At 41.9% G+C, this 14,516-nt stretch overlaps 1 protein-coding gene across 11 annotated transcripts in view; it reads left to right on the top strand.

Moving 5' to 3' along the window:
• Positions 1 to 7,918: 7,918 nt before the first annotated feature.
• Positions 7,919 to 14,516, top strand: part of SRCIN1 (SRC kinase signaling inhibitor 1) — a 461,563-nt gene continuing 454,965 nt past the window's right edge. For all 11 annotated transcript variants that reach the window (XM_040329863.1, XM_040329861.1, XM_040329866.1 and 8 more), the window contains exon 1: positions 7,919 to 8,199. In XM_040329863.1, coding sequence (XP_040185797.1) covers positions 7,939 to 8,199 — 261 coding nt within the window. In that variant the 5' untranslated portion in view covers positions 7,919 to 7,938. The remainder of the gene's footprint in view (positions 8,200 to 14,516) is intronic.

The following is a 14,516-nucleotide window of genomic DNA, read 5'->3' as shown; positions in this document are numbered from 1 at the left end:
ACCATACGGGCGTGGATCAGTCAGGCTTATATCCACAGACTATGGAAACAGGAGTGCAGATCTTTCAGTCTCTCTCTGGACAGATGGTGGATCCAAAGGACAGAGGATTCCAGGGAATGGATGATGATCTGGGTAATGAGTAATCATAAACCAAGGCTGTAACTCCTCCAGGCGTTGTAATATTCAGAACATGGAAAGGAAAAAAGGCCTCCCATTATCTTGACGTAGACGTATTAGTACGTCAAGGACGTACACTCCATTCCTACACATATGGGTAGGGAAGGGATAAACAAGGATGCTGTGCAGATGCTTGACATCCTCTTATCAACCAAAGAAATCATTGGTTGTTAAGACGCCGGTGGTTAGAAGTTTGTAATGGTGCACAAATGAAAATCTGTGGCATTGTGTAACTAAAAGGCAGGCTTGATCCACCTGGTGGCTTGTATACAATTTTGGAGCATATTTTAGGCATTTTGCCACTACAACCTGAAGAAACTCGAAGACCCCCTGGTTGAAAAAGGCTACTCTACCCAACACTCCCATAAATGTTGAATTTGCAGCAAGATTGCTACCCTGATAAATTTGTTTAGCATAATCAAATCACTGCAGCAGGATGTGTGCCTCTAGGTATTTCTAATACAGATTCCCTGCCTGTGTTTAGTTTCCCATGCAGCAGCTGATAGCAGGGTCTCCTTCACTACAGAAAGTTATTTTTACACACATCATTTTTGGCATAATAATTTTTATCAGCAAAGATGAAGTTTGATGAATTGACATTAGATTCACAAATGAGGAAGATCTTCAATTCACAGCATTCACATTCAACTTTCTTCGATATAAATAATTAAAACACTAGATGAATCAATCCTTCCCCTTTGCAAATATGAATAATGAATCAAAGTTTAAAGGACAGATACGGGAAGGTTGCATAAAGAAATCTTGACAATTGCTCTAGACGAGTGTAAAGAGGTAGATGTATAACACATGAGTAACAGACCATGTTCAAAGACATGTCAATAGCACAAGTGTAGCCATGTTTATCTAATGATATTATCAGCCTGACCTTGACATCCTGTGCAGATTCAGATTCAACACTTCTATAAATCCCTTTGAGTAACAAATTAACAGCTTTCTCTGTATGACTGGTGTACATTCAAACAATGAATTGCAGCTGTGTATTAAGGTACTGTAATTTGTAACTGAATCACTGAACATTTATTTATTACAGTTATCTGTATAGCACTGTCAATTTATGTAGCACTTTACATATGGTACATTGACATTAGCCTCTGCCTCTAAGGAGCTTATAATCTTTCTGTGACAGATCCACTGTCACTGTGCGTTTTGGAGGGGGCTGTGGGCTGCCCTTCTACCCACAGACTTTGGCCCAGAAGAGACTTGGGGACAAGCTGGCATTGAGATAATGTAATTATATCTCTATATTTATTGTATTCATTATCCCCATCCCCCCCTCTTGTTGCTGTGTTTAATCGTGTTGGGTCATGGCACACAGACAAAGGTCTGGAGACATCTCGAAGCAGGGGATGTGTAAGGAGGGGCTGCCTGCTTATCATAATCCCTTGGTGTGTTTCAATGTACAAGTATTGCGTTCCCATTGGTTCTTCCTTGTCCCCTACCCCCTCTATGACAAGGCTAAGGGGAGTGTTCCTAACTGTGTGCAAAGGTTTATGTTTTGTATTTAATAAACAGTTTATGCTCTGCATGTTTAACCCTCAACACCTGTGTGGCTTGTCTTGTGATTGAGGGGTTAAGGGCACGTTAAGGCGAATCTGCAGGCTGCGGGTGCGTTTGGAGGACTGTAGACACAGGTCTGGCGGAGATGCCCACCTGGGGTATCCGAGACCTGTCACACGTTCCTATATCCCGTCCGTCCATCAGATCGAGTTCCGGCGTCACCATTTGAACTAAGGGAAACAGGCTTGGGAGCCTTGAATCTAGCCCAGTGTTTGTAAATAAATGCAGTGCTTCCAAAATAAAGATTTAATATCTCAAGTGCTAATAACACTATCACAAACACACAAGTGACACTTCAAGTGATCAAATAAATGAATTAACTATTCAAACCAGTGAAAAGTCTCAATAAAATAATTTGCTTAAAGTCTACCAAAGTCTGTGATGTAAACTGTACTCAGGATGAAGGTCACACATAATTATGTTCAAATGGGTGACACCAATCCTCCACCAGACCCCCAAGGGTGTGCTCTCCTGGTTTATTGATGCACACTACAGAAGGTCATATTCACATGTAGAGTAAAGTACAGGGCTCCTAAATCAACCAGGTGGATGCAATGAGCATTCAACAAACCGGTCAGGATTTTTTTCTCCAACAGCTCCTCAATTCAACGGTTCTTAAGCTTCAGGATCAAAAAAGAAGGAACTCCATACCATAGTGCTGTTGGTAAAATGACATTCTTTAAATAATATAATGCACTCACATGAAATAAAAGGATATGAGCCTTTAAAACACTGGGACCTGTTACTGCTTCATATGGTAAACAACCACTGCTGCAGCTTGATGTGCATGCCACTCAGGAATCGCTTTCTCAACAATGTTTTGAGTGCTCTCTCCCAGAGCAACAAGCTCCGCCCTAAGCATTATATCGTAATTACGTCATCAAGGGCATGGAACTCAGTGAACAGAGAGAGATCTTTATACCGAATGCAAAGACATACCTCTTATGCTAATCCATGTGCTGATCAATTCCCGCTGTCAAAGCAGGTACCTTCCACAGTATGAAACTTACTAAATGCACACATGGATCGCTCCATAGCTGCCATCCATGAGCTGTGACCATCATGTATTCTCTCACTCCATGAAGGGTAACATGAATGATCCTGCCTTGGAAAATAACCACACAACGTCCACGATACCATCCCCTCATATAGTATAAAAATAATCAAAAATACAGCATTACAATACCAGTAAGTATACATTATACCGATTATATAATATTAAATTACCAAATAAAATATGCCCTATGTACAAAATGGATAAAATGTTATAATAGCACGAGAAGTAAAATATGCATGGGTAAAATCATCCTAGAAAAACATGTATGATCACAAGGACAGAAAAACAAGTAATCAGTCAGATTATAGAATCACAGACAGCTAATGTAATAATTTAGATCTATTGTATATCAACATTCAAACCTGATCCTAAACATTCACGTTTTGATAATGCCCTTTTAAAATGTCCTTCTCCAATGTTTGCACGTTTTTTCAACTCCCTAGAATTTTAGACTGCTAGGGCCTTGATTATAAAATTGGTGGAAATGTTTAGAAATGCTGTGCCCCCTGAAGCCTCTCTTGATGGTATAAATATGTTCCCTTATTTGGGCTGCTAATTTCCTAGTCATTCTTTTAACATATTGAAGGCTGCAGGGGCATTGAAGCATGTAAGCCACACCTCCAGAATCATAAGAAATAAATTGTTTAATCAACACTATTTTATTGTCACCATGAATTATGAACACCTTTTTACATTGTTTGTGAGTGACTGTATTACATGCATGGCACCAACCACGGGCATAAACGTCTATGTGCCCTAGACCCCTTTTAAACTGGGGGATAAATATCACTCCTGGCCAAAAAAACTGCCAGTAGAGGTTGCTTTTCAATAAACAATGCGAGATCTATCGGGTAAAATAGTCCCCAGATGTCTGTCTTTCTTTAAAATGTGCCAATGTTTCCTATGTGTTCAATCTACTTGTATTGAATATTAAAATCCAAAATTATAGCTGTATCACCTAATGTGAATTCCCCTTTCTTTTTATTGCCATCCACTAAAACATCACTTCTCTTTAATTTGTGAATTCTCTTGATCAGCCTATCCAACTCTCCTATCCAACTCCTCTTCAGTATAACCTTTTTGGAAAAACCTCTCCTTGAGAATGTTAGACTGGTAAAAAAAAAAATCAATATCGTCTGTGCAGTTTCTACTCATTCTCAAGAATTTGCCCCTCTGAACATTTTTCAGCCATGGCGTATAATGGCAACTAGAGAGGGGAATACAACTATTCCTGTCCCTGGGTTTAAAGTAAGACCTAGTATGCAATCCCCCCTTTTTTAACAAAAATCTCTAAATTTAAAAAAGTAATTATGGTTTGGTGTATATGATACTTGTTTTTGTTAAATTGTTCAAAAAATTGGTGCACAATATTTTCTTCACATTTCCAAATCATAAAGACATCATCAATGGAACATTTGTAAAAAAAGAATGTGTAAAAAAAAAAAAAAAAAAAAAAAAGTAACTATTTGGATTTATTGCTAAGAATACGCTCTGATTTCCACTTTGTCATAAGTGTGTTGGGAGAAAACTTGGCTTCCATAACCATTTCCATATTCTGTCTATAGAATTGACCTCTGAACCAAAAGTAATTATGTTCCAGCCCATACCTTAATGCTTTCAAAATAAAATCTTTCTGGACTGAATTCAATTCTTCCAACATTCATAGAAGGCACTTAACTGATGTTAATGCCTCTCAGTGGTCAATGATGGTATATGAGGGAGCTGACATCTGCTGAAACTAAAAAGCAGCATGGCTCTATAGAATATCCTTCAAAAAATTAGGCAAATGCTTAGTGTCTCTAAAGCCTTGTACACACGATCGGATATCCGATGGAATCTAATCCGATGGATTTTTTCTTCGGATATCCGATGAAGCGGACTTTCATCAGTCTTGCCTACACACCATCAGTCAAAAATCCGACCGTGTCCAACGCGGTGATGTAAAACACTACGATGTGCTGAGAAAAATGAAGTTCAATGCTTCCGAGCATGCGTTGATATGATTATGAGCATGCATGGATTTTTCTCCGATGGAGTTCCACACAGACTATCGTTTTTTTTCTATCAGTTTTTTATCCATAGGAAAATTTTAAAACATTTTCTATTTTTTTTCACTGTTTTCATCAGACAAGTGATCGTGTGTACAGAGCTTTAGATACGATATGGTGTTCTGCACCAGGGGCTGCAAGATAAGGTCAACATTCTCACCCAACCTGGCTGACAGTGAGTTGAAACCATTCACTATGGGTCTGCCAGCCGGGTTATGTTGATCTTTGTGAATTTTTGGTTGGTAATAAATAATAGTTATTTTACAATTTGATGGGATCATGTATTTTTTTCCCTTTCTTGTTCAAAACTCGTAATGGTCTACCCTCCTGGGCCAACTGTTTCTTGTATTCTAATGTGGGATTTTTTCTGCGTATTTCATATATGTTTCTATCAGAAAGTGGCACATTTCATTTCTTTACAGTATTTGTTAAGGTAAAATGTTTTTCACCATAATGCATTCTCTGCATTAAGGTAAAAACATTTGACATGCAGTCCCCCCCCCCCCCTGGCCCCCCTAAAAACTCAACTGTGCTTGATTTCGGCACAAGACTGTGCGCATCTTCTGCAGCTTCTCTCCTGTCTCCCAACTCTAAGGCCGCGTACACACGGTCGGTCCAAACCGATGAAAACGGACTGAAGGACCTTATCGTCGGTCCAAACCGATCGTGTGTGGGCAACATCGGTCAGTTATCTTTCAGTCAAAAATTTTAGAGCTTGCTTTAAAATTGAACCGATGGACGCCTAACCGATAGGTCAAAACCGATTGTTAGTATGCAAAAGCATTGGTTAAAAACCCGCGCATGCTCAGAATTAAGTCGACGCATGCTTGGAAGCATTAAACTTCATTTTTCTCTGCACGTCGTTGTGTTTTACGTCACCCCTTTGGACTTGTTCGTTTTTTTAACTGATGATGTGTAGGCACATCAGACCATCAGTCAGCTTCATCGGTTAACCAATAAGAACGGTCCGTTCTCATCGGATGGACTGACCGTGTGTACGCGGCCTAACAGGCTTGGCTAAGAGCAGCGGGAGCCATTGGCTCCTGCTGTTGTCGATCAAAGCCTGTGATCAGAGAGCGAGGGGGGGGCTGAGCCAGGCTGTATGTCTAAATAGACGCCCAGCTCAGGAGAATGCCCGCACGAGTGCCCACACCGGAAGCAGCCTCCTTTGGGGGCACTCATGGGGGGGGGGGCAGGATGAAGAAGATAAGGACTGTTCTGTGCAAAACCATAAAACCATTGCACGGCGCAGGTATCTTTGACTTGTTTATTATCTTAATGAAATTTGTTTTTAAGGTGTACAATTGCTTTAATGTAGTCTTGTTTATTAAGCACCACAATAGCGAACCCTTTGTCTACTGATTTGATCTTTCTTCTTTTCAAGGGGACTGATCCTTCTCTTAACACAATTGAAACGCTTACCAGTCTGCATTTGCCTGGTGCACATTTATCCTGTAAACAGGGTGAATTTGACTGCAGAATACCAAGTGAATGCTACTGAATCTGACTTGTCAGCACATTTTCCAGTTAATTTGTAATAAATAAACCAATTTTTGTTTTGCAAATGTAAAGTAGCAATAGTATCTGTTTTACTACCGTTTTTTTTTTATCACTGGAATATAATGTTGGGTGAATATCAAGTTTGCTGGGTTTTACTATCGATTTTGTCCTTTCATGTTATCTATTTTGGCTTACTTGGCTTTACCTAACTGTTTTTTTAAATATAACTTTTCAAATTAGGCTTGTGGTTCTCTATATTATGGTTTAGAACAGTTGAATAACTTTCAATCAAAAGGATGTTACTAAAGGTTTTTCCATTCCTTTGCTATTTTTTTTTTTATTAATAAGAGTTAATTATGGTTGCTGCGTCCGTGATCTAAATCTGGCCATACATGGGCCAGTTTTTTTTTATTCAACCAGTAGGTTGAACAAAAGAACTGACTGGATTCCTCCATCCACACATGTGTTATTGTATTGTGACAGCAGGTAAACTCACCTGCCATCAGAATCAGAAGCCTATTGCCTGCAATTCTGATCGGGTGGAAATATATAGACATGGTGGTTGAACAGAATTTTTTCAATTGATAAATCAACTTCTGTTTAACCATAGTAGCCACACATGGATTGAAACCTGGCCAGTCCCTGCTGAACCAGCCAATTTTCAATCCAGCTTAAGAAGTGAGATAGCCAGTCACAAACTAGCAAGAAAGGAGAGAGACGTTAGTTATACCATTTGGCTGGAATGACTGAACATTGAACATTACCTCCTTCAAAGTATGCACCTTGAGAGTATACACAATGCTCCCATCGATTTTTTCATTCTTAATAGCATCCCTGGAAGTCTTCAAGTGGGATGGTGTTCAGAGCCTGCATAGTGGCTCTTTGGACCCTATCCACCCTACCACAATGTTGTCCTTTCTCATGTTTAAATCATGAGTCATGATTTCATGAACAATTGACTTGGTAATTCCCGTTTCCTCTGCAATCATTTTGATAGTAAACCATCAGAACTGAATGTGGATGCTTTGAGTTCTGTTCTCAACCATTACTGATAGCTCACTATCAGATTGATTCCAGAGAAAATGGGAATTACCAATTCAATAGTTTATGAATATGTGACCCAGGATTTGAACATGAAAAAGGACACCATTTTGGTAGTGTGGATAACGTCCAAAGAGCCCCTACACAGGCTCTGAACGACATCCCTCTTGAAGACTTCCAGGAATGCTATATAGACTGGAAAAATCACTGGGATCGTTGTGTACACTTACAAGGTGCATAATTTGAAGGAGGTAATGTTCAATTGTAACATTTTTCAATAAAATCATTTTTAAAATATCATTCTCATTACTTTCTGGATACACCATGTGTGTAATATATTTAATTGCTAAAGTAAACTGCCAGTACAGCAGTCATACCCTCTTAAGTTGACTGACCTATGTGCTGTTACATTACACAAAACCTTCTAATGTCAAACAATTCCTGCAATCTCTAAAATGAATGTCTATAGGTTATCAGTTTATCTCATGCTCCTTACTGTTACCTCTCTCTGCAGATTCCAGCCGGTCTGGGACCCACATGATCTCTGCCGATGATGCTGAATACCCCAGGGAGTACCGTACTCTTGGTAACGGGACCAGGCGTTTCTCCAATGTGGGCTTGGTGCATACTTCAGAGCGTCGGCACACTGTGATTGCTGCCCAAAGCCTGGAAGCACTGACCAATCTCCAGAAGTCTGACATGGACAGGAAGAGAGATGCTTTCATGGATCATCTCAAGAACAAATACCCCCAACATGCTCTAGCCATCCGAGGTCAGCAAGAGAGGATACGAGATCAGGTGAGGACATGTTGATAAGTCTAGTCCATTTAGCAGAATGGAAATCATAGTTCCTGTTTTGTGTAAGCATTTACACTACATGTGGCCAGATTTTAATGTTTAATTTTAGCATTATATATTGGGTATATTAAACATTAGGGCCCAGAGAAAACTGGTCAATACTGTATTACAAACATTCTTCATCTGCTCTGATTAACCGAAGAAACAAAATCAGTTCCTATCAGTGAAAAGTCTTTTAAAGGTATATATGCCTGTATTGTCCATGGTCATTAACAGGTTCTGCATTGTGTTTACAACCTTCACTAGGAAAATTACATTTTGAATGTGATTGCTTATAGGTAGGGATGAGCTGATTGTACCTGGGTTTGGTTCAGGGCAGGTTCAGGTGCTGAACCCAAACATCACTGAAGTCAATAGGAGACAAATGTTAAAAATACAGTAATGCCTATTTTTAATGCTAATATTCTAGCCTTGTACCAAGGCAATTCTTTTTTTTTTATGTAGCAATTTTAGAAATGTTAGAAATCCTTAAATGGAAACTTTAAAAATGAAAAATTCCTTTAAATAACATGCCTGGGGGATGCGCTTACCCTGCCTGTGAAGTGGCGCATCTGTACTTTGTAAACAACCTACCACAGCAACACTGACATTTCCAAAAAGTATAGCCAAAGCTATTTTGGCTATACCTCTCCTATGGATCATAGGAGTACAGCTGCAGCCATCTAGGCGAGTATGATTAAAAAAAAATGTATTCAAATACTTATATTTTAAATTGCCAGCAAAATTACAGCTTCTGGCCACTTTGTTGTGTTTGTAAACAAGACGGAGATTCCCTTCATCTTTACCAGACCCTTAGATGAGGGTCTGATATAGATGCAATGGGGGACCCCCACACAAACAAACAAAATGGCACAGAGTTCCCCCCAATTCATACTAGGGCCTTCAGGTCTGGTATGAATTTTAAGGGGTATTCCACACAAAAACAAACAAAAAAAAAACACGGTGACAGCTCTCCCACAAATTCTATACACAAATTATATATATTCTATATAATTCTATATTCGGGTCTGATATTGATTTTTAAAGAGGAGCCCCATGCAAAAATGTATTTTAAAAAAGTGTGACCACACCAGACACCTATCTAAGCATGCAACCTGGCAGGCCGGGAAAGGAGGGGAGAGGGGGGCCTTCATGCTTCTTCCCCACTCCTGAACCATATCATCTAATATTGGGGGGTACCTTGCCTGGAGAAGGCCTCCTGGCAACATGTCCCCATGTTTGTAAGCAGGTTGAAATGCATGTAATTTGTTTCTGGCACGGAAAAGGGTTAGGCATTTTCAGCTTAGTTGCTGGGCTTTTTGATTTTGGTGGGCCCACCTGTGATATATAAAGAGGACTGCTGAAATCAGAGAATTGCGAAGGGTGCTGTAAAGTTCTGCCACTGAGCTGGGAGCCGGAGAGAAGATGTGAAGATATCAGGAGTCACAGACCGCATCCAAGTCATGGACCATGCCTACATGGACTCTCACCTCACGGAGGTATGCCTGAGCGACTACATCATGTAAGTGAATGTAGCGATAGCCCCATGGGGTTGCTACATGTTACAGCCTCCAATTTTTTTCATTGGTTGAACTAGATGGACTTGTGTCTTTTTTTAACCTGACTAACTATGTAACTATACCTGTGTCCCTCAATAAACCTAAAGTAAAAGATGTCATGTTAAAGCGGAGGTCCGGTAAAAAAAAAAAAAATTTAAAGTCAGCAGCTGCTAACACTGTAGCTGATGACTTTTAATAAGGACACTAAGGCCCCTTTCACATGTCCGTTCCGCCTGTCCGTTCATTACAAGTCCGTTAACGGACTTGTAATGAATCCCTATGGGAACGCGTCCGTTAGCGGATGGAGCATCCGCTAGCGTCCGCGTCCGTCAGGATCCGGTTTTCGGACGGAAGAAAACCCTATTTTTCTTCCGTCCGGCGGAACGGAACTGATGCAGACGGACAGACGGTCCATCTGCATCCGGTTCCCCATAGGGCAGAGCGGAGCTGAGATAGGGCGGTCCCTGCACTGTGTGCGGGGACCACCCTATCCGCCGAGAGCTCAGCGGGGATCCCCGCTGAGCCGACGGAGCGGACAGGACAAACTGAAAGGACGTCTGAAAGGACCCTAACCTGTCCTTTTTGCCAGGGATGTTGGCCCCCGCCGAGGCTGATCCTCGATCCTGGCAGCTCCAGGCACCGCCATCCACAGTAAGGGAAACAGGCAGTGAAGCCGTGCGTTTTGTAAATGGGCCAGCTGCTTTCTGGGATACACACAGTTCCCAGAATGCAGCGCGCCCCATTCACAAGAAGAAACCGAGTGTAGGAGGAGGAAGAGAATCCACCGCGGAGGATGAAGAGGCAGATTCAGGACTTCCGCATAGCAACAGCTATTTAGGGTAAGTAAAAACATTTTTTTTTGGAGGAAACCAAAGGAAAACATTTTCAGGGTGGAACTCCACTTTAAGTACAAAAATGTTATTTTGAAAATACATTACCATGTTAAAGCTTTTATGATTTTATACCAATTGAGTATTTCTAATTAAATAATATTTTTTTCAGACTGTTTGTGAGTATTTAACTGGGAATTACTTCTGGCCAATGTAGTATATAACTGCTAATTACTTTTGACCAATGTAGTACATGCTATAACAATGGAAGGTGTAAAACTGTTCTATAGTAACTTTGCAAGTACAAACACACAAGTCACAAATTGCAAATGGATGAAATGATCTTCCTCACCACAACGAATGGGAGAAAATAAGAGAAAAAGTCAATGTGCATAACTATTCACCCCCCTAAAGTCAATACTTTGTAGAGCCACCTTTTGCGGCTATCTCAGCTCCAAGTCTCTTTGGATTAGTCTTTATGAGCTTGCTACATCTTACCACTGGGATTTTTGCCCATTCCTCCTTGCAAAACTGCTCCAGCTCCTTCAAGTTGAATGGTTTGCGCTTGTGAATAGCAATCTTTAAGTCTGACCACAGATTTTCTATTGGATTGTGATATGGGATTTGACTAGGCCATTCCAAAACATTTACATGTTTCCCCTTAGACCCCATTCACACCTGAGCGACAAAACGCCCGACGCCGGACGCTTCTGTCGCTCGAGGGGAGAATTCCCATTGCTGTCCATGGAGATGGTTCACATCTCATAGACGCCGAACGCCTGTCGCCTGAAAAAAAGTCCCGGACCCTTTTTTTCAGGCGACATAGGCGTTTTCCCATTGACAGCAATGGGAAGACTTTGAGAGAAAAAAAATGAAAGTGAAAGTTTTGTACTCGCGGCAAAATACGCCGCTACACGCGATCGCGGCTGTCGCTCAGATGTGAATGCAGCCTTAAACCACTCAAGTGTTGCTTTAGCAGTGTGTTTGGGGTCATTGTCCTACTGGAAGGTGAACCTCCGTCCTAGCCTCAAATCACACACAGAGTGGTACAGGTTTTGCTCAAGAATATCCCTGTATTTAGCACCATCCATTTTTCCCCCAACTCTGACCAGTTTCCCAGTCCTGACTGCTGAAAAACATCCCCACAGCATGATGCTGCCACCGCCATGTTTCACTGTGGGGATGGTGTTCTTTGGGTGATGTGATGTGTTGGGTTTGGACCAGACATAGCCTTTTCTTTGATGGCCAAAAAAGTGACATTTTTGTCTCATCAGACCAGAGCACCTTCCTCCATTCATTTTGGGCGTCTCCCACATGCCTTTTTTGCAAACTTAAAACGTGCCATTTTGTTTTTTGCTGAAAGTAATGGCTTTCTTCCGGCCACTCTGTCATAAAACCCAACTCTGTGGAGCGTACGGCTTATTGTCGTCCTATGTACAGATACTCCAGTCTCTGCTGTGGAACTCTGCAGCTCCTCCAGGGTTACGTTAGGTCTCTGTGATGCCTCTCTGATTAATGCCCTCCTTACCTGGTCCATGTGTTTTGGTGTTGCGGAGCATCTTTTGGCAGGTTTGCTGTTGTGCCATTTGGTTATGATAGATTTGATGGTGCTCCTAGGGATCATCAAAGATTTGGATATTTTTTTATAACCTAACCCTGACTTGTACTTCTCAACAACATTGTCCCTTACTTGTTTGTAGAGTTCCTTGGTCTTCATGGCAGAGTATGGTTAGCGGTGCCTATTGCTTAGGTGTTGCAGCCCCTAGGGCCTTTCAAAAAGGTAATTACAGATCATGTGACACATAGATTGCACACAGGTGAACATCATTTCACTAATTATATGACTTCTGAAGGTAATTGGCTGCACAAGAGCTTTTTATTGGCTTCATAACAAAGGGGTGAATACATACGTACATGCCAATTATCAGTTTTTTATTTCTGAAAAATTGTTTTATGTATATATTTTTCTGATCCATCACACATAATTCAGATTAAAAAAACATTGAACTAAAGGCTGAAATGTAACAAAATAGGTAAAAAGCCAAGGGGGGTTAATACTTTTGTAAGGCACTGTACCTTTGATGTGAAAATTCACTTTATGTCAGCAGCTTAGGTTTTCATGCTTGTGCGCAAATGTATTTCTTTATACACATAGGGTACCAGGCAGACTTTCGCAGTACCTAGTTTAGGCCAAGTCTGTAGATTGTTTAAAAAAAAAACTGGATGTGTTTCTAAATGCAAAAAATATGACTGGTTATTAATATTTAAGCCTCGTGAACACTGAATAATATAAAAATGCCAGTAGCATTAGCTGTAGAAAGCTGTAGCTGTAGAATGAGTTTTTTTCAGTAGTTCTTCTTAGAAATACTATACTCCCACAAAACCTTATGGCTCAAAAGCGCCATAAACGCAGAATAGCCAAGTTTTTCTGCATTTTTCAGCATGTTTTAGTGTTAGAGCATTTTTACATCTGAAAAACTCCTCTTCAAACTCACTACAGTACATGTTGCCGAGAATGTGTTTCTAGCACGACAGCATCGCGCTGATTCTCGGCAACATGGTGCCGACATCTCGCACTCGCTGGAATAGACAAAGCACATTCCAGCGAGCGCGTCATAGAAGCGACGGGAGATCCGACTTGGATTTCCGCCAATTCTAGCTGCGGCATTTGGTATGCATCCTGAGAGGGAGAACTCCACGCCAGATTTTAAATAAAAAACCGACATGGGTTCCCCCCCCCAAGGAGCATACCAGGCCCTTAGGTCTGGTATGGGTTGTAAGGAGACCCCGCCCCCCTACGCCGATAAACCGACGTGGGGGGGTCCCCCCACAATCCATACCAGACCCGTATCCAAAGCACGCTACCCGGCCGGCCAGGAAAGGAGTGGGGACGAGCGAGCAGCCCTCCCCTCTCCTGAGCTGTACCAGGCCGCATGCCCCCCACCCCAGAGCACCCTGTCCCCATGTTGATAAGGACAGGGCCTCTTCCTGACAACCCTGGCCGTTGGTTGTCGGGGTCTGTGGGCGGGGGGCTTATCGTAATCTGGGAGCCCCCTTAAAATAAGGGGGCCCCCAGATACCGGCCCCCCACCCTAAGTGAATGAATATTTGGTACATCGTACCCCTACCCATTCACCTGGAGGCAAAGTGTAAAAGTAAATAAACACACGACACAGGGTTTTTAAAATTATTTATTAGTCTGCCCCGGGGGCCCCCCTGTCTTCTTTAGCTCTTTTAGCAGGGGGGCTTCTTCTTTACCACCGTCTGGTTCTCTTCTGCTCTCCGGGGGGTCTTCTCCGCTCTCCGGGGGTCTTCTCCGCTCTCCGGGGGGTACGGGGGGTACGGTACGGCTCAGGAGAGGGGGGGCGCTCGCTCGTCCCCACTCCTTTCCTGGCCGGCCGGGTAGCGTGCTTTGGATACGGGTCTGGTATGGATTGTGGGGGACCCCCCCACGTTGGTTTATCGCGTAGGGGGGCGGGGTCTCCTTACAACCCATACCAGACCTAAGGGCCTGGTATGCTCCTTGGGGGGGGGGGGAACCCATGTCGGTTTTTTTTTAAAATCTGGCCTACTGTAGGTCTGTGTTTTTTTTTCCAGCCAGAATATGCCCCTGCCAAAAAATGCTAATAAAAGCCTATGGGGTTAGATTACTAAAGACAAATCCACTTTTTACTACAAGTGCACTGCTAATGCACAAGTGCAGTCGCTGTAGATCTGAAGGGAAGATCTGAAATGAGGGGAAGCTCTGGTGATTTCTATCATCCAATCATGTACAAGCAAAAAGCTTTTTTTTTTTCCTTGCATGCCCCCCTCAGATCTACAGCAACTGCACTTCCAAGTGCATTAGCAGTGCACTTGTAGTGCAAAGTGGATTTGCCTTTAGTAAATA

This window comes from Rana temporaria, chromosome 12 (genome assembly GCF_905171775.1).
Source record: "Rana temporaria chromosome 12, aRanTem1.1, whole genome shotgun sequence".
Lineage (NCBI taxonomy): Eukaryota > Metazoa > Chordata > Amphibia > Anura > Ranidae > Rana > Rana temporaria.
Note: the sequence above shows the minus strand (reverse complement) of the source record. Positions and strands in the feature narration are given on the sequence as shown.